Source organism: Electrona antarctica, assembly GCF_951216825.1.
Source record: "Electrona antarctica genome assembly, chromosome: 6".
In the NCBI taxonomy this organism is placed as follows: domain Eukaryota; kingdom Metazoa; phylum Chordata; class Actinopteri; order Myctophiformes; family Myctophidae; genus Electrona; species Electrona antarctica.
In genome coordinates this window covers 28,252,105-28,277,905 of record NC_136811.1, presented here as the reverse complement: position 1 = coordinate 28,277,905, position 25,801 = coordinate 28,252,105, and the positions used below count along the sequence as shown (strand labels likewise).

Genomic DNA, 25,801 nt, shown 5'->3' with positions numbered 1-25,801 from the left:
CACACACACACACACACACACACACACACACACACACACACACACACACACACACACACACACACACACACACACACACACACACACACACACACACACACACACACACACACACACACACATAATATCACACACATGAACACAAAGGAAAAGTCTTATGGAAGTACAGTCTTACAGTCAGCCAGCTAGGTCAAATTAAATGGGTCAGCCTCATAAAATAAAATGTAATTCACCAATAGTGGGGTAGCCTACTCAGTCATCCAGCTGGGACGTAGAACCAATCAGTCTTCAGATATCCATGAACACATCAGTCAGCAAGATTGGTCTTGCTCTTGATTTAAACTGCTCATCATTCCTTGACCTAAACTGAGGTGAACCTGACTAGTTTATAGTGCATCACAGGACATTTCTTTGTAAAGCATGATTTTAACCACATTGTTGATCGTAGAAGTTATATTGGTCATGGTGAGAGACTGAGGTGAGTTCACCACACATCTTCAGACAGTGAGTATGTCAACTGCTACAGTACAGTATTGTAATTGTGTGAAACAGTGGGGAGGAATAATTCTCAGCATACATTACATATTTGTAGGATTAATACATATCAAAGACACTGTTTTGGAAATGCAGGGTGTGACCCCTCCACAGACAGACGATTTTACGATATAGGCTAGATGTAATACAAATTTGAATGAGGTGATGAGTGGAATTTGCCTTTTGAGATGTGACATAATGAGTGCTTAATTCAACTTCTTATACACTTAGGGAACAGGCCATGTTATATTCTAAATGAACCCAAAGAAGCACTCCTATTTTATCTTGTTTTACACTTCAATCATTAGTTTCAGCATAAGTGTCTTCTGCTATAATCAAGTAATAATCAAGTTTTTTACTTGAAAATTCAGTGGATATTTGAAATACACTGATTTGGACAATTACAAACAGGAACAAAACCTACACTGGACTGTACCACATATTTAGTACTGTTGAATGTTCCAGTCTGCTCAGTGCTGTTGTATATTCTCCCTTCATTCATGGCAATAATTTGTGCATTTCCATCACATATTGCAAGAGAACACTGCAAATCTCCACAGATCCACAAAAATAAAATCAAGGGAAAAAAGGTAGATAGAGTGCGAACATTCTCTAATAACTTTCATGTACCACACATTCACCATGCAAAAATAAAAAGGGTCTGTACTGAGTAGGACGATGTGAATTGCATTGTAACCTAAAATACTGTAGATTGTTTACTGTTCCTCCAAACCATAGAGGGACAGTAACATGCAGTGGGTATTCACATCTATATCTGTCTGCTTTGACCAAAAAACGTTGCATTGGAGTTTGTCAGATTTCACTCTCGTAGGTGTGCATGTAGGTCTTGAGGGAGAGGATCTCAGGGTAGCTCCGTGTGGTTCTGCGGTAGAAATCCAGGCCTGTCAGAATCTCCACGTCTCGGACCCGAGCTGTATGCATCTTCATCAGATCCTCCACCCAGCGGGATTCTTCCTCAGAACTCTACAAGGTCAAGTTGAAAGTAAAGTTGCATTTATTACTCAAGGACACTTTGACACTAACTCTAAGGATCGAACTTGGAACCTTGCGGTTCCCATCCGGCTGCTCTACTGGCCACTCTACCCTGATCCACTGTCGCACCTATAGTACTGTAAGCATACTCACGTTGCAGGTCTCCTCATTGTCGGGCCTGTGTGGTAGAATAAAGGCAGAGCTGCTCAGGGGACCAGTACAGGAGTCAGCAGGCTGGGTGAAGTCTAGGCAACTGGTCAACACCACAAAGTAATGGGTGGGGATGGGTATCGTACCACTTGCAGACCTAAAGTAAAGAAACATCTAAAGGTGAGGCGATAATCGAGAACATCATGAAAACGGTGTGGGAAAAAGTAGGGTATGGTGTGTATATTAAAAGCCTGCACTTGCTCATGGCAATGCATCTATGTTGTATCTATCTATGTTGTGGGATTCTCCTTAGGAATTTATGCCACTAGGCGCGATCAATGTTCTATACACAATATGATACTGTGGGGTTATTTGCTTGTTTTCAAGCTACTAGGTGGTATTAAATATTTTACCATGTGGACAACATTTCAGTGATTTCAGTTTAGATTTAATAGTGCATTTGCACAAAAAATATATACAGGATATGTATCATTATTGTGTATGTAGATATGCATAAACTAAAGCCTAATTTATACTTTTTTGTGCGACAGTGTCTCACCAAAACGTGATGCAATCCATTTTTATTATTTTATCATCCAAATGACAAAGAATAAATGAGGGTTCATTCTTACTGTTTTATCTTCTCAGTTGAATCCCTGAGGCCGTCATAATCATAGTCAAATATAGGACCAATAATTATATTCACTCCGTTTCTCTCACTGGCAAACCTCTTCACCAGAGCCCTCTGTAAGTAACCCCATATCCCTAAAACATAGACAAAAAGAGCAGAAGAGACAACGTGTATATCTGAGACCCAATATTCCAAGTATTATAGGATCATAAAACACAAATTCTTATTGTGCAGATTTGTCAAAGCATATGAAAAGTGATATTCTAATAGAATTCTTTATGGCAAAAACTAGTAACATCCACAATGTATGGCATTTCTGTGTGATTTGTTGGAGTGTACAAATCACATACAGTATCTAATCCCAAAGAGGATAATTGAAACAACCAAATTTGACATCCCCATTAAACAGACTTACTTTTGAATGCAGGATACATGGGGACTGTGTTTGTGATAAGGACAGCATCATATTTCCCATCCATGGTTGACGAGAACTCTGTCAACATGGAAAATAAAACAACTACATTAGGACTAATATAAAGTGCAACTATATCATTCACACTCATGAACCCACTGGACTATAGACTAAATTACTTTTTGGGACCCAGACACGTGAATGGATTAAGCCTGATAAATAATGCTTACCGTAGACTTGCAGTAACTTGAAGTAAAGGTGAACTATGAAAGGACTGTCACTGAAAAGTTTATCAGTGGGTCTAGAGTAAACTTACGCGGCGGGTACAGGAAAGCATAGGTGATTTGTTTGTCTGCTCTGTAATTGGTACAGGACTGGCTGAAGGCTGGAGGTACACGAAGATCTGGTCTCACACAGTTAGAGAGGGCCTCAGGCAGCGGTGACACTTCTACCTGGGGACCACACAGCACAAAACAAACACAAATTAATGCAACATGCAAACATCTCTTGTTCTGCATCTTTCTGTTCGATTATATAACGTTAACCATGACCTTGACTTTTGACCTCATCAACATGAACTTAGGCAGCCTACTAATCATTAAACAATAGAGAGAAATATCTACACACAGTCTCCTTAAGCTCCAAAAAGTGATTACAGACAGACAGATCACAACGTTTGAACCTACATGAGGTCCTTCAATGTCAGGTGCAATGAACCTACTGATCATTACCACCAGTTTACACGCACGCACGCACGCAGAAGGAAGGAAGGAAGGAAGGAAGGGAGGCAGAGAGAGATAGCCACTACTGCTCTTGATGAATCATTATTTTGCATATACTATTGTAGTTTCTATTCCTGAGGCATAGCTTTGGTTTTATATCATATTGCTCATCTATACCATCCTTAAAGACATGTTGACTTTGAAAGGTAATTCGACAACCTCAGCCCATGGTTGAAATTGTCTTAGAACAACATAGGAGATAAAACGTACCTGTCTGCTGACTGTGTATGAGGTCCAAAGGGGCATGAAGAGAGCTTCACTGTAGCCACTGATGTAGTCACCATGATGGAGGATGAAATATTTACTACGATACAAAACAGCAGGTCGCCCATATGGCAGATTTCTGCTATCTGGGAGAGCCGGACCATAGGAAGGATGGAAGAAGAGAACCATAATGAAACAAGACAAATTTCGAACCTATTGTAAAATAACATACAGCAACATTCTGAAAAGAAAAACCCTAGATTTGTTTCCTTTTTTTCAGGTGAGAATATTTTAAAATGTATAAAAAGTGTGCTCACATGTGTATCTAAATGTTGCATTCTCTTGACATAGCGGAAGTTAAGATGGTTTTTAAATCTGATCAAATTAAATCTTGTCTATATGGTTTTAGGTCATACCATGGGCAATATTTATTATTAGTTTTATTTCCATATTGACTGACCATCCATGGGGGACTAATCCTCAAGAGTTAGGATGTGTAGTACAATTCAGTAAGGGACTGTTTAATGTGTAAATTTTTTAATGCAATTATTTAAAATATATGTTAAAAATGTCCCCTCATTCTCTGGTTTATAATAATATTACAATTACATAATACCCAGATTATCGTTGTGTTAATATTTTAAAACATCACACTTTAACATGATCAAACTGACCATCAATAGCTTGCCTCAGTCGCTGGTTTAGCTCCTCCACTTTGTTCTGTAAGAGACAGAGCCAGAGTGACTCCATGTTATAGCCTCGTACAAGGGTCACTTTCAAACCTCTCTGGCCCCTACTTTTTACACGCAACTGCAAAAAGATTGGAGATTGAAACAATCTCTTGCCAGAGATCCACATGGGAATCACACAGTATCCCTGCAGAGGTAAAGTGAATCATTCAGCTGAACACAATACAATCCTCAGTGTTTAATTTAACTCAGAGTGGAAAAAAATGACCCACAAGGGTAATTTATTTGTATACTTTTAGAATTAAATAAACACTCCAGATTTTGCAGTGCAGGGCTGGGCTCAGTTCACTTTCAACTCAGGTGATTCAAGAACTGCATGATATATCAATTTAAAAGCATGATTGAGAATGAAAGCTTTGTCATTAGCCAATCATCTGCAAGTGTTACTTAAGCTATGACTGGAATTAACTGAAAGTGATATGATTCCAGCTCTGCCACAGAAAGCAAGGATATACTGTAAATTAAACCGATAGGGTTATTGCAGCAGTTTAGGGATACTGGTTAGAATGCAACATAGCACCAGTCAGTCAATGGCACCTATATGCATTCAATGTAAAACAACAAAAATGACATGCATGCATGCACACACGCACGCACGCACGCAGGTCTGCTCTGTAAATGATTTATGTGGCATAAGAAAGAAATTATAATTATCATTGTGGTTGTTTGCTTTGGTGTGCTTATACTGGATGTTTGAAAAGCGGATCTCTAGTCAGCCCTTGGATTTCTTTCTTTCTTTCCCTTTCTTACTGAGCAAACCTTGCGAGACAAAAACATCTGAAAACAGTTTAAAATATTTAAACTGCATGAGAAGCATTGATTTAACTTCCCATGCTAAATACTTTTCTGCTTTGGTGGGACATTCCCATATTTCTTCCCCATGCGCCTCCAGAGGAGTTTCAGCACAGTCAGTAACCACTGGTATTCAAGTGTGTAAATGTACTTCTCGAATGATCACGGAATGAAATGATATCTTCTAGGTATGTGTGTGCATAGTGCATACTGTATGTTGTGCATGTTAGAAATGGGACACCATGCTAGTTTTATTCTAGGGTATAGTGGTAAATGATAATGTTCAGAGTATCCAGTATAAATTATTTTTTGTATAAAACCTTTACCAGTGATATGCAGTATTACACTACAAAAACGAAATGAAACGTTGCTTGTGAAATGTGAATAAGCTATAGCAATGTCTTGGAATAATTCTTAACAATTAATATTGTTATCCAAGAATGATGATCTCAGTTCCAATATCATTTTGGGGAAATTGGAAAACAATGAAGGTATGATCATGATCTTCATTCATGTATATGTATGCTAACTTAGCAATATAATATCTGACATACTGTGTTTCATTTACATACATTATGTACTTTTAATTTACTTGTGTAAATAATAAATAAATAAACATAGAAACTAACATAAGACTTGTTAATACAATATATTTGTAAATCATTATATTTCATTTAGATGAAAGTATAATGATAACACTAACAGACAGTTAATGTAACAGGTTTACTAACTGTACGTTTAGCCTATGTTACTGTACTGGTTAACTACATTAGTTAAAGCCAGTTCATATTGGAATAATTTAATAGGTAACTCATTATAAAGTTTAGCCTACTTCATGTATTTGTTAACTACATTAGTTAATTAGCAGATACATGAACTGCTTATGCTATTATCAATCCATACATGGAGTGCTGCCACTCTGCATTGCCTAAACTTTTGTCCATGTATCATTATCAGCTGTTTATAGGAAAATGTGCCGAGGTCTGCCATCAAGTCATCATCAGGGCTAACCTTGTCATCACAGGTGCAGCCCAGGTCATCTGTTCCCAGGGGAGAGGCACCAGAGGGCATGGGCCTAGAAACCTCTTCTGGCATGGTGGGTCTGTAGGTTGGGATTTTTAGTAGGTGGTTCAGACTGCCGTGGGTTCCGTTGTTGGGGGCTGGCTTCAGACCCAGCAGATCTTAGATGAAGTGAAATACATTCATGTCAGTCATATAAATTACTCAAACAGTGTAAAAGAGATACATAGCTCAAATTAAAAGGGTACTTACTGTACTGTGGGTTTGGTTTCATTCACACAGACTTATTTAAGTTAAAAGCTAACACAGTCAGTAACCTTCAGATTAATAATTTAACTCATACATGAGGAAACATATCTTACCACACATAACGTTGTAAAGCTCAACGTTTTCAAAGGCAGGAACTTTTGTCTTGAACTTAAATGAAGGTCCATATCCTAAGAAAATAGTCTGAAAATAAAAGATGGCTAATGTGTTCACTGATGTATTGCCACAGTGGAGTAATGAATCTGCTGGGAAACTGCAGGAATAGCTTTGTTATACAGTAAGTACTGGTAAAAACAAACCTCCAGTTTAATAGAACTCAGGCCATTGTATCATCTTGTAACCTTTTGCATACTTATTCCATAAGCATTTTGACCGAGACATAGGTATGGAGTACAATATTATGGACGTCTACTGTATTTACCTCATTAAAACACAGGATCAATCACTTTAACCTTATATTTGTTACGCCTACTCTGTTGCATTTAAAAATGTAAAGCCTAATTTATGCTTTAGCCAACAAGTGTCTCAGAAGCAAAAATGATTTGGAAGTACCTGCATGCTGCTAATCTTATTGTCGTAACCATGGTCACCAGATCGAGCCATCCTCTTCCCTTCAGGAACCTTTCTGTACAACAGAAGCGACAACAATTGACCTATACAATTCTTAACATTGAGTATCTGTGAGCATATCTACACTAGTTTCATGATCACATTTAAACCGGTGTCAGTAAGAGAACAGCATGGCTCCAATGTGGATTTTGCATTTGATGTCATTTACGACATACAGTATCTATAGCATTGTTTCCCAAACAGTGGCTTGGGACCCATTTGTGGGTCACGGACCAATTTATATGGAGGTACTTCTGTGGCACTGAGGGGTCCAGCGGTTTGCGAAATTAGTTCTGACAAGACACACAGACAGCAGAGAAGAAGAAGAAGGTATGGCATGGAAGGTATGGAATCATTTTAAAGGTTTGGTATGTAATGCTGTTAATCTCTGGTATTTTGCAGGAATTCACGTCCTTCAGCCCTCAGGCCAACACAACCATGCCTTCACACAACTCTGGCCACAGTTCTCTAATTGAAAAGCAGGCCCATTTTATTAAGTGTCCATTAAAACACTACATCCAGTGATGCACGTTTAGTGTGTGTGTGTGTGTGTGTCTCCATGCGTGTGTGTGTGTCTCCATGCGTGTGTGTGCGTGCGTGCGTGCGTGCGTGCGTGCGTGTCTCCACACACCCGCGGACATGCACAAGTGGGTGGGTAGGTGAGTGTGTGTGTGTGAGTGCCCAGGGGGTAAAGCCACAAGCATGTAGACTATGTAAATCACTAGCTGACGGGGGAGCGTAGAGGACAGGACAGGTTTTCCATTTACTGTGAATATTTAGTTGGTTTGGGATTTACGTAGACGTTCATGTCTGTGTGAGTCAGTGTGTGTGAGTGTGTGTGTGTGTGTGTGTGTGTGTGTGTGTGTGCACGTGTGTGTGTGCGTGTGTGTGTATCCTCTTAACATTCAGCTCATAGCAGCATCGACTAGCCTATCTGTATTTCACTTACAGTGAAACCTCAAAGATTTCTTTCATTTAGTAATCCCCCTTGTGCACAAACACAAACTTAACAACCCCAGTGAGGGAAGAAGAACTTGCTCTTTATATCAATGAACTCACACGTGGAATCGTGGATGCATTTTTGCAATATAAAACACACACACACACACACACACACACACACACACACACACACACACACACACACACACACACACACACACACACACACACACACACACACACACACACACACACACACACACACACACACACACACACACACGACAGGTCTTTATTTTAGATGTACAATTCACTTTCCACTCAAATATCTGAAGAGAGATAGGTCTGTAGCCTACCTACGTATGTAGTAGCTGTGTTTTTAACATGTTAACTACCCAGATTGATGAAATGGCTGATGTGTTAAAAACTAAATGCAGATAAAACGATGTACGATTTATATCCTGATAAAATGTCAAACTGCACCTTTGCACTTCCTGTTTGGATGATGTCACTGTACCTGGCAACTTGCCACTTCCTTTCAACCAACAGGTGAATGTCTTCAATGCGTCGGTTGTTGGCATAATGTAGTCTCTTTGGTAGGTGTTGCTTCAGGTATGGTTTAAAATGCTGGTCTGGTCTCCTACACTGTCAATTAAAAAACAAAAAACTAATGTGGGGTCATCATAACAGAGTAAAGGTCCTTGCATACTCCAATAAACAATAAGAAAATTCACGCACGCACGCACAGTATTAAATACTTACTGTTAGATTTCCAACAACAGCTTTTGGGTCATCTGCAAAAATAAAAAAGATATGTCCAGGCCATTGAAAAGTGTTTTAGCAAAACATTGGTGCATTTAAAACAACATTTCAACAGTTAACCTGAAAATGCAACTATTAAAGTTTCACTGTATGTGATGGAAAACAAGGACAGAAATCCAACGATACAGTACGATGTAGGTGTTCTGTACTATTTCCAGTTCTATTGTGGATGTTCCATATCGGATATTTATTTTTCATCGATCATGCAATGAAATCTGCAGAACCAATAGGCATATTGTGTAGAACCAAATAGGCATATTGTGACACAAAATGTCTCTTTTCAGACATGTTCCAGTCATACAGTTGGAGGCCATCGATATTGTCCTTTTTTTTTTGCTGAGGTTTGCGTGATCTGCGCAAAAGGACAGTTAACCCATTTTGGGCGGGAACCCCTTTTATGTTATAATTTAGCTATTGAAAAATAGCAGATCTAAAAGCTCATAGCGCGCCACCGAGTGGCGCGCTACGAGCTTGTAGGTCTGCTATTTTTGAAAAATCGTGAAAATATTTATTTCAGAAAACTGGAGGATTTAGAAGGATTTTTTTAAAATTTTGAGGTCAGGCCTAAATGGGTCAAATGATAAGGGACACTATCGGTGGCACCCAACTGTAGGTGAATTGTTCAAGTCTTAAATGCTGTGGTTTCCTTCACTCCACAGTCTTACATTTAGGGTTGTTGTGATATCTGGAGCGTATCCTGCCCAGAGGCCCAGGGATGAGGATGATGTCATCAATGTTGGGCATGTAGTTACTGAGGAACTCTGTCCTTTCATTGCTGATCTCCTCCATACCTACAGATATGAAGGAAGGTGAGTGTGTGCATACCGTCATGTATATCACCTTTAATAGCCTGTTTAATTTGATTATTTATATACAGTAGTAGATAATTCTACCCACTGCTCGATACCTGGTATGACAATAAAGTTGAGTTGAGTTGAGTCAAGTTGTGTGTGTGTGTGTGTGTGTGTGTGTGTGTGTGTGTGTGTGTGTGTGTGTGTGTGTGTGTGTGTGTGTGTGAGAAGAAGGTTGACGATATCAGCAGCTCCTTTCCCCCCCTCCCCCATAAAGTGGCATCTGACTCAACCAACACTAACCCCAACTTACCATGCATGTCCTCCTTCTCCCCTCTTTCCCCAGACGAGGTCCTACAACTAGTGACATCCACTAGACCTACCACCTGTCCTCTCGACCCTGTCCCGTCTCCAATCTTCCAGATCATCGCACCTGATCTGCTCCCCTTCATCACCTCCATCATCAACACCTCAGTAACCTCAGGCTGCGTCCCATCTGCCCTCAAGTCAGCCAGAGTAACTCCACTCCTCAAGAAACCAACCCTTGACCCCTCAGATGTCAAGAACTACAGACCGGTATCACTCCTTTCATTTCTGTCTAAAAGCATTGAACGTGTTGTCTCCAACCAGCTCTCTCTCCTTCTCTCACATAACAACCTGCTGGATCCCAACCAATCAGGATTCAAGAAGGCACACTCCACAGAGACTGCCCTGCTGGCAGTCACAGAAGCACTACATGCTGCCCAGGCTGCTTCCCACTCTGCTGTCCTGATTCTCCTAGACCTATCGGCGGCATTTGACACAGTGAACCACCAGCTGCTCCTAGACACCCTAGCGGATCTAGGCATCGGCGGGACAGCACTAAAGTGGTTCTCTTCCTATCTCACCGACCGGACCTACCAGGTTTCCTGGAAAGGTCTGCTATCATCCCCCCGAACCCTCCAAACTGGGGTCCCACAGGGATCTGTACTTGGTCCCCTCCTTTTCTCACTATACACCAAATCCCTTGGCACTATCATCTCTGCTCACAATATATCCTATCACTGCTATGCCGATGACACACAACTGTTTCTATCCTTCCCCCCCTCTGCCACTCAGGTGGAAGAGCGCATCACTGCATGCCTGGCTGACATCTCACAGTGGATGTCCTCCAACCACCTCAAGCTGAACCCAGACAAGACGGAGCTTCTCTTCTTCCCAGCTAAGTCCTGCCCTATGCGGGAGCTAACTATTTCCGTAGACAACGCCCTGGTAACGTCTGTCCCAACAGCCAGGAACCTTGGTGTTGTCCTGGACAGTCAGCTCTCGTTTAAAACTCACATCACAGCTGTCACTCGATCCTGTAGGTTCACACTCTATAACATACGACGAATTAGACCGTTCCTCACCCAGGAATCAGCCCAGCTCCTAATCCAGACAACAGTCTTGTCAAAACTTGACTATTGTAATTCGCTCCTTACTGGCCTACCGGCATGTGCACTTAAGCCTCTCCAAATGATCCAAAATGCCGCAGCTCGTCTGGTCTTCAACCAGCCAAAATTCTCACATGTCTCCCCCCTGCTCCGCTCCCTGCACTGGCTCCCAGTCGCTGCCCGCACAGAATACAAAACTCTGATGCTGGCATTCAAAGCAACCAAAGGTATGGCTCCCCCATATCTTGCAAGCATGATTGAACCCTACAAACCCTCCCGCGCACTCAGATCAGCCAACGCAGGAAAGCTGGAAGTACCCTCACTAAAAACGCCGGGCCAACGCTCCACACGTCCCAAACTCTTCTCCCTTCTGGCCCCAAAACTGTGGAATGCACTCCCCGTTGCAGTCAGAACTGCGGCATCACTCCCAATCTTCCGCCGTAGTCTGAAGACCCACCTTTTCAGACTCCATCATGGCCCATAGCACTTATCCTACCCCCTTAGATAGCACTTTTTAGACTTAGATAGCATTTGAAACAGACTTATAGCATGTCATGTAGACAGCACAATAATTGCATTGTATATAGTCATAGCACATCATAGTAGCCTACATATGTATAGCATAGTATAGTATATATGCATAGTTAATATGTATAGTGTCATTATATAGATATGTTCTAGTTACGTTCTTAGCTTACGCATGTTTCTTGATAAATGCATTTTATATATGTGATGTATTCCCATACTTTTGTTCCTGCCTAATGTAAGTCGCTCTGGATTAAGAGCGTCTGCTAAATGCCTAAATTGTAAATTGTAAATTGTAAATTGTGTGTGTGTGTGTGTGTGTGTGTGTGTGTGTGTGTGTGTGTGTCAATACCATGGTCGCCCACCATGATGATGTTGACGCATCGGTGCAGATTCATCTGTTTGAGGCCATCCATCAGTTGGCCAACAATCCTATCAAGCATCCTTAGAGGGTTGTTCATCTGAAACAGAACGTTTTGGATCCGTTTTTACTTGTTCCATTGAGGGATTATGTTACATCTCCCCACACACATACAGCAGTAAACCATGAAAACAGATCTAGTCCACCAACCAACACCAAGCCTATACTGCCATGTTATAACCATCAATAAAACCACTGTTATCAATACGAGAGTTGTTCTGATTGAGTAATCAATGAGTCGTGTTATGGCAGAAGAAAAAAAGTGTCATTATGAATATATTTATGATGTACTTTATTTATTTAATTATATTTTTACTGCAATACAAGCCAAAAAACATGCATGGTGTTTGTGGTAGTGATTAATTGGTTTAGGCCAGGGCTTCTCATGTACGTTGTTGATCTGGTTAGTGTACGGTGTGCTTTAACAAAACACACAAACACACTATACTCACCTCCTGACTCATGGGCCCCAATTTGTGTCCGTATGTGTCCGGCTGCTCATTGTGCATGGCATAGACATAAGGCCTGAAATGGAAAGAGTCAACGTTTCACAGTAGTATCACGAGAGAGTGAATGAGTGAATGAATATAGGGGTGAGTGAGTGAGTGAGTGAGTGAGTGAGTGGGTGAGTGAGTGGGTGAGTGAGTGAATGAAGGGGTGAGTGAGTGAATGAATGAAGGGGTGAGTGAGTGAGTGAGTGAGTGAGTGAGTGAGTGAGTGAATGGATGGGTGAGTTAGTGAGTGAGTGGGTGAATGAATGAGTGAGTGAGTGAGTGAGTGAGTGAGTGAGTGAGTGAGTGAACGAGTGATTGAATTAAAGAGTAAGTTGGTGAATGAATGAGTGAGTATGTGTGTGGTTGATTGAGTGAGTGAGTGAGTGAGTGAACGAGTGAGCGAGTGAGTGAATGAATAGGTGAGCGACTGAGTGAGTGAGTGAGTGAAAACGAGTCAGTGAGTGAGTGAAAGAGTGAGAGAGTGATTGAATTAAAGAGTAAGTTGGTGAATGAATGAGTGAGTATGTGTGTGGTTGAGTGAGTGAGTGAGTGAGAGAATTAAAAGAACATAAACTCACTGCTTTCCATCAGGAAGGTGAAGCCACTGCAACATGGTCAGTATCCTCCTCTGCAAAGGGATGGCACTAGAACACACACACACACACACACACACACCACACACCACACACCACACACACACACACACACACACACACACACACACACACACACACACACACACACACACACACACACACACACACCCAGATATGCATTAGGCCATGGATCTCCATTTGATACCATTTTATCTCTGGGACCCCAAAAATATACAATGCAATTTATCAGAGAATATACAATATACAATAAAAAATTATCTTGGCGTGAAAGACTCGGGGTCCATTTGGATCATAACTATAAATCACTTACTGTTACCCTTTTAGCATAGCTTTTGTTGTATTTCCGCACTGTTTTCAAACGTGTAAATAAAGTATTCAATCAATCAATCAAACTCAAGGACCCCTGGGGTTCCCTGGACCCCATGCTGAGAAACCGTGTTTTAAAGCACTCCCACTGGGTGATAAAGTGTCTGGACATTACGGACGGCCCACATACTGTACTGCCTGTGCAGTGACGAGGCCACCAAGCAAGCTCCCACCTTACACTCCACAGCTGTCAACCATCAAGCCCAGGCTCAAAGACCCCGACTGGGGCTTGAGGTGTGGGGCAGCGGGGGGCAGGATGGAGGAACAAGGGGGTATGGTTACACTACTTTGAAACTCGACAGGGGGCCTCTTTCTCACTCTTTCCACCGTACTCAACACACCGAAAAACCCTCAGTGTTAATTTAACTCTGGGACTGTAAAAATGAACCTGTAAAAGGTCCATTACGCACGCACGCACACGCACACGCGCACACGCACACACACACACACACACACACACACACACACACACACACACACACACACACACACTTTCCTCTGTCAGTCCCGTTGTCACTCTCTCTCATGCTCACTACATTTCCCTACCTCTGTTTCTCTTAGTTTCTTTCTGTCTTTCTCTCACATGCACCTCTGCTAGTGCCAAGCAAAAGCACTCGAAATCACACTTTAGCCCCTGTGGTTTGAAAGAGTGGCACATCTGCGACCCTGGTTCATAGTGAAACCCTGCGTAGCGTAAACAGGCCCATTTGCACAAATTGCTGTAAAAACAGCCTCGCAGCATGCCTCTCCTGAGATCTGCCTCTCGCTCTATCAAAGCCCTCTCTGTGTTGATAAATGTGGGCTCCTTTGTGTTCTAAATGCTATAGATACGGAACTGTTGCAGATCGCACTGGCCTGACGGAGTGACAGAAACATGATCAGACATGTTCTAGACTAGAGAAGTTCACCACCAACTGAAACAAGCTACAGTCTGAAGCTACAGTCGGAACCACATATCATTAAAAGGCAATGCATCGACATGTGACACATTGTGAGCTTGTTGATTGTCTATTTTCGGTTCTTTTGCGCAAAACTATCCCATTCTCTGCATTGATAAAGACAAATTATCATAAAAAGGTATTTACAAAGTAAAGATCTGCCAGATTTTATGGATTATTTAATTGCTGACTGTGTAAATCAAAGGATTTAGCAGGAAACCAAAGAATTTCATTCACAGAGAAGTCCAGAGAGAAGTACTGTACAGTATGAACATTATTTTGCTACAAAGAGCCTTGACATTCCTGACTTGCAGAATAGTTTTGGCACTCAGATTTGCTGACAGAATAATACGGGGAGGGAGGCACAGTAGGGGAACAATCTACTGTGTATTGTGTGTGTGTGTGTGTGTGTGTGTGTGTGTGTGTGTGTGTGTGTGTGTGTGTGTGTGTGTGTGTGTGTGTGTCCTTTTACTCACAACTACAACTGCGATAATAGGGATTGTACAAAAATACATATTTTACAGACATATTTTACTGGATAATGTCTTGTCCTGAGAATTATCCGCTAATGATTAGTACTGTTTACAGTAGATTCAATGGAAATGTCCTCCAAGTTGGTTATCTCGCAGGCCAACAACACCACAATACCCTGTTTAGACATCCGAGACAGGCAGACTTACACAGGCCAGAAGAAAGTTGCAGCTTTCACTCCTTGTTTGACTGATGTGATCCAGATCTGGCAATGGGAAGGAAAAACATTCACTTATCCCATGTCAACTTGTCAAAATGTCCTTGCTAGTTCTCCATCTTGTGATGAAACTGAAAGGAATGATTTGGTGTGCCACTGTGCCAGTCAGAAATGAGAAGAGAAGAGAAGAGAAGAGAAGAGAAGAGAAGAGAAGAGAAGAGAAGAGAAGAGAAGAGAAGAGAAGAGAAGAGAAGAGAAGAGAAGAGAAGAGAAGAGAAGTTCAAGTACTCACAGGTTGTCCTCCCCACCATCGGTGCTTAAGTTTTTCTCTGCTTCTCAGGCTGAAGGTCGCATTAAACACAGGGTCATGCATGGTGTTGCCAACGATACCATGCGACTCTGGGTAGAGACCCTGACAGACATTCAAACTAAAATTACATGTGCAATCCCATGTGAAGAGCAAGAGCAAAAGTACTGTAAGCAACCTGTTTTCACTGTATGAAAACCGTAAAGACACACAACACACATGTAAGAGATTTGTATCATTGCCTACAAATGGATAAGAGATGAATATTGTGATCATCTGAGGCAATTACCATAACATTGCAATGTTCTGAAATTTGCTGTTATATTATACTGTTTATTTCCCTTTTAAATTGTGCCCCATTTGTAAGGAACATGCATTTGTGGGATGAGCAGCACAGCTGAATAATTATAATTAGAATAAGCCATCCAGAATGAATCTGGAGTTGCTGCTAATTGTGTACGGCACTCAAGGCTTTCATATGTCATATTATATTACGGCTATGGGCGTTTTAGGCACAATGCGAAGCTGAGCCGTCATGCAATGATGCTATACAACAGCCTCTGCAAATCATGAGCAACTGAAAGAGAAGAAGAATGTCCCATACTGTAGCCAGAGAGTAGAGGTTGGGGAAGGTTTTGGAAGGGTAAACAGGTCTCATGTATGGAGCATGGGTACCACATGTTCCTGAGGAGACATACAGACAAAAATAACACCTTGATCAGTAAGAGACCATTCATAAACCAAAAGCCTTCCATAGGTCTATCTATGCACACACACAGACAGCAACATATCATAATGATGATATTTCCATCTTTGTTAGAGACATCGAAGGCGGTTACAGCTAAACCACCCCTTCATCTTTATTGATATTATTATACAAACTATAATTATAACTAGTATTCATATTCATATTGTTATTAATTATTAATATTATCATTCATTCATCCATCCATCCATCCATCCATCCATCCATCCATCCATCCATCCATCCATCCATCCATTCATTCATTCATTCATTCATTCATCCATCCATCCATCCATCCATCCAACTCATCAAGGCCATACTGAGTTTCTCGATGTTGGGGATGATGGCGGTGCCTCTCTTCATGTAAGACGCTCTGAATCCATCTACAGACAGCATGATGAGGGGGGGACGCACAAACCTACAACCACACACATCACAAGGAAATTAATAATACTTTACAACAGTAGTTCCCAAACTTTTTAGCTCAAGACCCAAAAAAGAAATCAGTTGTTTGTCCAGGACCCAAACTAGTGAAAATAGCAGCTCTGCTGAGGCAATCTTTAGAACATATAAAATAATAATAATAATAATAATAATAGTAATAACTGACAAATCTTAGCAAACAAAACAACCCACAAATGGGTCTTGACCCACTGCTAGGGAAACAGAGCTTTATAAGACAAAGTAATTTCAAGTGTTAAAAGTGCTGAAAACAAAATATTGTGTAATCTCCATTCTTTTCCTCCTCTGCATACTGTACATACCTAGCAGGACATTCATGTGTCTTCATCTCCTCGCATTCATCCTGCAACCATGTCGTGTCTCCTGAAAGAACATACTGTATATTATCCAGCGACTCAGAGAGATGAAAAGGGAGAATGAGATCAAGGTGTGTGCATGCATGTGCGTATAATGTGCACAGACTGCACACCAATGAGTGCACATTCATGTACAAGAAAAAACAAAATAAAAACATTAACACACTGGATTTTTGAGAAAGATGCTCTAGCAACATAACAGTAATAACCTTTAACACTGATTTCTTGATTGTATCCTTTTGTCCAGCCTTTTACAGCATGGGTGCTGTAATGTTTTGTAGAGCGTAGTAAAGTAGAATTACAAACCTTTACATAGTGCCTTATAGTTGGTACAACAATCTCCTCTAGCCAGACAGTCTTCAGAGCAATGGCAGGCATGCTGTTCATTTCGAGTCTCCCCACAGCGCTCCTTACTGCATTCATACCCGCCCTCTGGATATAAGATCAAATAAGAAGTTCTATTAGAATCAAAAATATATAGTCTGGATGTACTGTAACAAGAACCAATGCAAAGGGAGCTGTAACTGTACTCTAGTGTAATCAATGCAATAATCATGCTGGATATGGTTAACATAGTTCCACAAAGTCGCTCTTTAGATTGTGCCGATTGGTCGGTACTGGTGCACGACACCAAGCGGCTGATCAGTGATCACCCTCTCTGTCCTTGTATCTCTCCCCTCACCTGGAGCATATAAAAGGCAGGGTATAAAGTTTTACTATATCAATGGACTTAAACTTGTTGGTGCCAACCCACACTTTGACAATGTGCCAAAACATAATTGTAAAGGTAAACATTTCATTATAACATCACTGAACATGATCTTTATGCTTTTTAAATGTCACAAATCTCAGGACACACTCCACACAGCCTGCTAATTTGTCCCACCATACCAGATAAGAAACATAAGAGCCTATGTTGTGTATCAATGTAATATAATCCACATGGCTTAGACTCTGCAGAATTAAGAAAATGATTCAGTACCCGCTGTCAGAATAAAACAGACTCAGTGGCCTTGTGGTTTGTGTCCGCCCTGGGACTGGAAGGTCAGGGTTTGATCCCAAAGATACCAAAGACTCTAAAAATGGGACCAAGTGCCGCCCTGTTTGGTACTCAGCATCAAGGGTTGGATTGGGGGTAAGTCCCTGCGACATACTAGCGTCATGTCGAGGGGGGGTGTACTTGTACATCAAGCTGCCTCACGCTACAGACACAGGAGATAGGCTCCTGAACCTATGGGCCCCATGGCTCGGCAAGGCGTACTTCTGTCAGAATAAAGACCACAGTACGGCCTTGACCAAGACTGTAACAGTGTTGTTTTCAGACAGTGGGAGGATTATACCAGGAAGGTGGTAATAAGCCAAAGACCACCTAGTTTAAAAGGGGAACATTAAAAACAGACCACCAACACTGGAAGCAGCAGGGGGTGGTTTAGAGACGAGGAAGGGGCGAGAATGATTTTAGAGTGAAGCTGAGAAGCTTCAAGCTAGGCAACAAAAGAAAAAGTACTAGACATCTTCATGATGGGCAAGAGAAGAGAAGAGAAGGTCAGAGGTCAAAAGTCAGAACACGAAAGTTGTTCGGCATGATGAGACGCATATGCGTATCGAAGTTCTATTGCCGACGGTCGTACGGTTGATGAGCTATATCTGTTAAAAGTTTGCATTTTCAATTGAGTGCTATCGCCTATCGCCCCACCCTTTGGCCAATGGTCGTGGGCTTCGCGTTCTCATCGTTTGGCATGGCCCAAAACCACTATTGTTGGCGGAAGGAGAAGTGGAATAACTACAAAAAGTGCCCTTCTGGGCACAGGTCTCCACCAGGAGGATAGGAGTGTGTGTGATGTTTGGCAAAATATTTAGGCGTAATATAAACATGTTTTTTTGTGTGTGTGTGTGTGTGTGACGCGACTTGGCCTGTTGTAACGCCACCATGACGCTGATTTGAAAACTGTCAAGTGGCATTTCTTCCTCAGCCTAGTGGGAATATGCATGCACGCAGTTTTACCGCAATCGGACGCTGCGTTGAGGAGTTGTGGCGATTTGTACAAAACGGGTACAAAGCGGGCTACTCCTGAAAAATGTAGAAGCCAATCTTAGCCAATCAGGAAGGATTATGAGAAATCAAACAAACCCGTCTTGATCACATGACTATGGAGAGCATGTGTACCGATTTGCGTGAAATTTGGATAAAATCTGAAGGAGTAATATTAGAAAATGTGTTTTACATATGTCGGCCTCCTGGTGGCGCTATAAAGAGCAGATGTGAAAAATTCCAGGCAAAGGTTTTTCCTTGGTCTCTAGGGAGTGTGCATACAACGTTTTACACAGATCTGTGCAGTTAGAGGTAAAAACACTAATTGGCCAGTTATAGCACCACCATGAGGCTGAGTTGAAAATGTTCCAGTGGCATTTCTTCCTGGGCCTAGTGGGAATGTGCGTGCACAATTTCACAGAAATCACACGATGTGTTCATGATTTGCGGCATTTTGTTTGAAACCATGACTCCTGCGAACTTTGGTAGCCAATCTTAGCCAATCAGGATGGAGTCTGAAAAGGACCCGTTTCGTTGAATGGCTGTAGAGAGGATGTGTACCAATTTGCGTGATGTTTGGACAAAATCTGTAGGTGTACTGTCCAAAAAAACTTCCTGGTGGCGCTACCTTCGGGCTTGGTCCCTTAACAAGAGGAAGAGGAAGAGGAAGAGGAAGAGGAAGGGGAAGAGGAAGAGGAAGAGGAAGAGGAAGAGGAAGATGAAGAGGGAGGAAGAGGAAGAGGAAGAGGAAGAGGAAGAGGAAGAGGAAGAGGAAGAGGAAGAGGAAGAATAATTATAAGAGAAGAAGGACAGGCAAGAAGAGAGATTATATAAAGAGAGAAGTACAGGAATAGCAGGAAGGTAAAACAATACCTGTCCTAAGGCAGAGCTGGTCAAAGTCAGAGCAGCAGCTGTTGTAGGTCTTACACAGGTTATCACAACGACACAGCGGTGGCTCATGTTCAATTAGCTCAAAACACCTGTTCCTACAGGAGACAGAGGTATCTATGTTGGGAGATGCAGTACGAGCTGTGAAGGAGAGAAAAAGTGTGCAAATTAGTACACAAATATGAACTATAAACTATTAACTTATTTTAGGGGTTCCAGCCCAAAGGCATATTTATTTTTCGTCTTCTTCTCCAGACAGTTTTACAAATTCCAGTGAGATGCACAACAATAAAAATATATCCCCATGCCATATTAAACCTTAAAGTTCCAAATGTTCAAAACAATGTTTTGACATCTCCTTTTGATCAACTAACTTCAAAAGGACATGACTGATTTTTCAGTATATCATCAACAGGTACAGTAGGCTACAAGGATTTATTTGATGAAGCATTCTTAATTCTTAAAGATTTAAATTCAGGATTGAATTAAACAAATTCTGATTAATTCCTATGCTCATGAAAACACTTTAGTGCTGTTGTCCATCCGAAGTCCGAAATGTGCACATTATGGCAACTGCAACCCATTTTGGTTTCTGGCCCCTAGTTTGAGAATCCCTCTAACTGAAATTCTAACGGATGCTGTCCTGCATATCCAAGAGAGACAGAAAGAAGTTTAACTGTTACATTCATAACAAGATGTTCCTTGTCCACTCGCTCATGAGAAAAAACATACTAGGTAGCAGAAACATCCAAGCCATGCCAAGTGTGTGTGTGTGTGTGTGTGTGTGTGTGTGTGTGTGTGTGTGTGTGTGTGTGTGTGTGCGTGCGTGCGTGCGTGTGCATGTACTGTCCGAATAATTTAGGTGTAAATCTCCAAAATGATTCTGTCTGCCAGCCATGTAGCCACAGTAGTGTACTATCTGTGTGCAACTGCCATGCACCCTTTAGTGTCACTTTTACTCTGGTTGTGTTCCAGTGAGTTTGGAGACTGGACAACAAATAAACAGATACAACTCATTGGTGCTTGGCCCAATGTGTGCACAGAAAATGTATTCTCAGCTGGATGGGTTAAAAAACCTGTCGCTGGAGTTCAAACGACAGAAAAGGTCGCAGTTATCATCCACAACCGTGGCAATTTTTTGGCACAGAATTCTCCTTCCCATGAAAGCTAAAGTTTTTTGTACTGACAAGGTCAGAAAATCTGAAGCAGAAAATGGGCTCAAATGCTCTCTTAATATTGACTCAAGGTAGAGCTGGGCAAACACATACTCTCTCTCTCTCTCTCTCTCTCTCTCTAAAAAACAACAACTCACAGACTGCCCAATCACGGCGACGCAGGGTCACACTGATCCGTTGTTTTTCACCCTACTTGCTCATTCTATATGCACTGGCACTGGCAGACACTTCAGATAGAGAATACATATGTAAACAAACAATACGTTGACTAAAAGCATTGCCATAGAGCTGCCGGTATGGAATGTTAGTTCTCATTAAAACGCATGTAGCCCATGTTTAGAAGAGTGAGACTGAGACTTCGTCAGCGGTGGGTTTATGTCACTCCAGTTGATGTCAGGTGTGATTGATTGCTCTCATGTTGGTTTCAAGATTTAGTCTGTTGAACAAAAAAATCAAAGGTTGTTTTCCACGTCTGGCAAGCGCGGGGGAGGTAGGTCCAGGCAAGTCCCAATGCACAGTATGCCAAGGTACATTAAAATGTGTCCAAGGTACACTACGAATTGCTTGTGCTGAGCCGTTTTGGAAACTAAAGAGCAAATGTATGTTTTTTTCTGTTCTTACTTGCTGATGCCATGTGTAATGTGCATAAGAAAAACACTGAGGGTATAACATTTGTAAAAGTCATGTATGTGTAGTTTCCATTGTTATTAACTGTACAGTTAATTTGTTATTAACTGTAAAGTTAATAACAAATAATCCAAATAGTCAATGGCATTAAAGGAGAACTTCTTCCATTTTCAACTTTATCTTAATAAATTGATCCTTACACTAATGCTCATAAGATACCACTTTCATTTAGTCATTATGGCAATTGATTCCTCCCTTCACACTTTTTCTGCCTTTATTCATAGAGATAGTAGACTACCAGGAAATGGGGAGAGATGCAGCAAAGGGATCGGGAGTCGGACCGCAACACGCTGTTAGGCAGCATTAGCAGCCTTGGTGCCGAGTCGGCTACGCCAGCCGTCAGGGCCCCTCACACATTTCTGTGTGTTGTCACTGCTGTTGCATCCTACTGGCTCACCTTCCCACCGGGAGGACATAAAGCCTCTGTTCTACTCCGACCAACACTCCCTGACAGCCAGGTACTACTCCAGTCCGTAGGGGTGCGTGCAGTGACAAATATCACACCCCCCGCCTGGCTTCCCTCCCACGAACATAGGCAAATTCGTACAGACACTTGACTAAACCGGCTGCACCATGGTGGATTCAAACACCCAGACTCTGTGGTGGATTCAAACACCCAGACTCTGTGGTGGATTCAAACACCCAGACTCTGTGGTGGATTCAAACACCCAGACTCTGTGGTGGATTCAAACACCCAGACTCTGTGGTGGATTCAAACACCCAGACTCTGTGGTGGATTCAAACACCCAGACTCTGTGGTGGATTCAAACACCCAGACTCTGTGGTGGATTCAAACACCCAGACTCCGTGGTGGATTCAAACACCCAGACTCTGTGGTGGATTCAAACACCCAGACTCCGTGGTGGATTCGAACCCCCAGACTCTGTGGTGGATTCGAACCCCCAGATTCTGTGGTGGATTTGAACCCCCAGACCCCGTGGTGGATTCAAACCCCTAGACTCTGTGGTGGATTCGAACCCCCAGACTCTGTGGTGGATTCGAACACCCAGACTCTGTGGTGGATTCGAACCCCCAGACTCTGTGGTGGATTCAAACACCCAGACTCTGTGGTGGATTCGAACCCCCAGACTCTGTGGTGGATTCAAACACCCAGACTCCGTGGTGGATTCAAACACCCAGACTCCGTGGTGGATTCGAAGCCCCAGACTCTGTGGTGGATTCAAACACCCAGACTCTGAGGTGGATTCAAACACCCAGACTCTGTGGTGGATTCGAACCGCCAGACTCCGTGGTGGATTCGAACCCCCAGATTCTGTGGTGGATTTGAACCCCCAGACCCCGTGGTGGATTCGAACCCCTAGACTCTGTGGTGGATTCGAACCCCCAGACTCTGTGGTGGATTCGAACCCCCAGACTCTGTGGTGGATTCGAACCGCCAGACTCCGTGGTGGATTCGAACCCCCAGACTCTGTGGTGGATTCGAACCCCCAGATTCTGTGGTGGATTCGAACCCCCAGACTCTGTGGTGGATTTGAACCCCCAGACTCCGTGGTGGTAGCACTTCGGCACCCAAGCACAGAGCATGATGGAGATGGCACAATTTCTGTCTACTAACAATGTAGACAGAAATCAATGGTGGACTATGCAGAAACTTGCCTACCAGTGACATCATCCGTGGGGTTTCCAAGCTAATAGCAATTGCAGCCTTTCTGGAAAGCTAGCATGTTCTAATAGAAGACATCTGGTATTATTTTTTATTTTTTTAAATGATGTCACTGGTAGCCACCATTCATGTCACTGTCATATAGTGTTTAGTTTCAATGTATGGATATAACACTGTAGTGATCCTATGGACTCTCTTGGACACTGATGCATCTAACCTGTGAGGACCTTGACTCTCATTTATCTCTTTATATACTGACTTCTGCTAAATGTTTTGTTTTTGTTGTTGTCATTTTTGTCTTGTTCTATATTCTGTTTTTGTCTATTGGTCTGCTGTATGGATCCTCTCCGCTCCTATATATCAGCATCACCATGTTGTGTACATGTATGAAAAAAACCAAATAAACATATTGTTTAAAAAAAAAAAGTATGGATATTCTACTGTTAGACGGATGATAGGTCCTTAGTTTACTTCCTAGTAAAATAGTTTACTATTTCTATGCATTTGATGTATTAATTACTTTGTGTTGTATTTGCTTATTGTAAGTAGTCACTCTGGATTAAGAGTGTCTGCTTAATGCCTAAATTGAAAATTGTAGGCATCTTTCTGTACTGTCCACAGCCCTCCCCTGAGACAAAGACCAAACAGACAGAAATGGTGGCATCTTATAATGAGCATTAGTGAGAACCAATTCTGTGAAAATAGGTTTAAAAGGGTGAAATTGTAAAGGTCAAACTCGAAAAATATGAATTCCCCTGAAATATGGTGTGGACCAGTTACAAAAGAGATGAAAATTACTGTCAGAGTAGCATTGCATACGGTTCAAAATTCCCAGTAAGGTTTATTATTACACAGGAGGTCCAATAATAATATTATAAGCCTACTCACACTCTGTCCTGGCTGAAGCCCCCTCCTCTCCTGAGCGTCTGGGTCGGTCATAGACATATCCTAAAGACACATCGGGGCCACATAGGATGGACACAACCCACACCACCTGGAACATTACACTAACCCGTTAAAACCAGGAAAGCAGCATATCTGTGTCATTTTAGATTTTAGCTATATATACAGGTATACAGTAGCAAAGCAACATACAGTACGTTTTTCAGAAAACACTTTAAGATGTAGAACAGTGTTTTAGAAGAGTAATTCAATAGCAGATGTACAAGCTTGGCGATTCTTCTGTGAATTCCAACCAGAATGTAAAGAGGCAAATCAAAATTCAATATTGCAAGCTGAATTAAAAAAATATATATATGCTGCTCGAGTCACAACTCATAGCCACGATGCAGAAATGCATAATTGAGAAACAGAGGTCTCCTTCAGGGAATAAAAATGTTCTCCTAGTAGTAAGTAAAAGCTCATTGTCATTCTGCTTGAATCAAATATTATAAATCGCTACATCCAACTTGGCTTAGAGATGATGAGAATCAAGTGAAAGGCAACGCTAATGTGTTGATGACACATTGGAACCAGAATGTCAGAAACATAGGAACCAGAATGTCAGAAACATGGGAACCAGAATGTCAGAACTCAGAAACATGGGAACCAGAATGTCAGAAAAATGGGAACCAGAATGTCAGAAACATGGGAACCAGAATGTCAGAACTCAGAAACATGGGAACCAGAATGTCAGAAACATGGGAACCAGAATGTCAGAAACATGGGAACCAGAATGTCAGAAACATGGGAACCAGAATGTCAGAAACATGAGAACCAGAATGTCAGAACTCAGAAACATAGGAACCAGAATGTCAGAAACATGGGAACCAGAATGTCAGAAACATGGGAACCAGAATGTCAGAACTCAGAAACATAGGAACCAGAATGTCAGAAACATGGGAACCAGAATGTCAGAAACATGGGAACCAGAATGTCAGAACTCAGAAACATGGGAACCAGAATGTCAGAAACATGGGAACCAGAATGTCAGAACTCAGAAACATAGGAACCAGAATGTCAGAAACATGGGAACCAGAATGTCAGAAACATGGGAACCAGGATGTCAGAAACATGGGAACCAGGATATCAGAAACATGGGAACCAGAATGTCAGAAACATGGGAACCAGAATGTCAGAAACATGGGAACCAGAATGTCAGAACTCAGACACATAGGAACCAGAATGTCAGAAACATGGGAACCAGAATGTCAGAAACATGGAACCAGAATGTCAGAAACATACTGTAGGAACCAGAATGTCAGAAACATAGGAACCAGAATGTCAGAAACATGGAACCAGGATGTCAGAAACATGCAGGGAACCAGAATGTCAGAAACATAGGAACCAGAATGTCAGAAACATGGGAACCAGAATGTCAGAAACATGCAGGGAACCAGAATGTCAGAAACATGGGAACCAGGATG

General features: G+C 41.9%; 1 protein-coding gene across 1 annotated transcript; it reads right to left on the bottom strand.

Annotated features, from left to right (window-relative positions):
• Window positions 1-993: 993 nt before the first annotated feature.
• Window positions 994-24,438, bottom strand: enpp2 (ectonucleotide pyrophosphatase/phosphodiesterase 2; the record flags this gene model as incomplete). The annotated part of the gene is made up of 24 exons (XM_079503709.1): window positions 994-1,518; window positions 1,681-1,834; window positions 2,310-2,442; window positions 2,724-2,801; window positions 3,037-3,172; window positions 3,713-3,852; window positions 4,381-4,426; window positions 6,259-6,428; window positions 6,630-6,717; window positions 7,087-7,159; window positions 8,603-8,730; window positions 8,848-8,879; window positions 9,573-9,698; window positions 11,988-12,096; window positions 12,509-12,581; window positions 13,129-13,194; window positions 15,152-15,207; window positions 15,452-15,571; window positions 16,071-16,150; window positions 16,532-16,629; window positions 16,976-17,036; window positions 17,336-17,461; window positions 19,935-20,090; window positions 24,324-24,438. The coding sequence occupies 24 exons, from the start codon at window positions 24,436-24,438 to the stop codon at window positions 1,348-1,350; spliced, it is 2,535 nt and encodes an 844-aa protein (XP_079359835.1). The 3' UTR covers window positions 994-1,347.
• Between the last annotated feature and the right edge of the window lie 1,363 nt (window positions 24,439-25,801).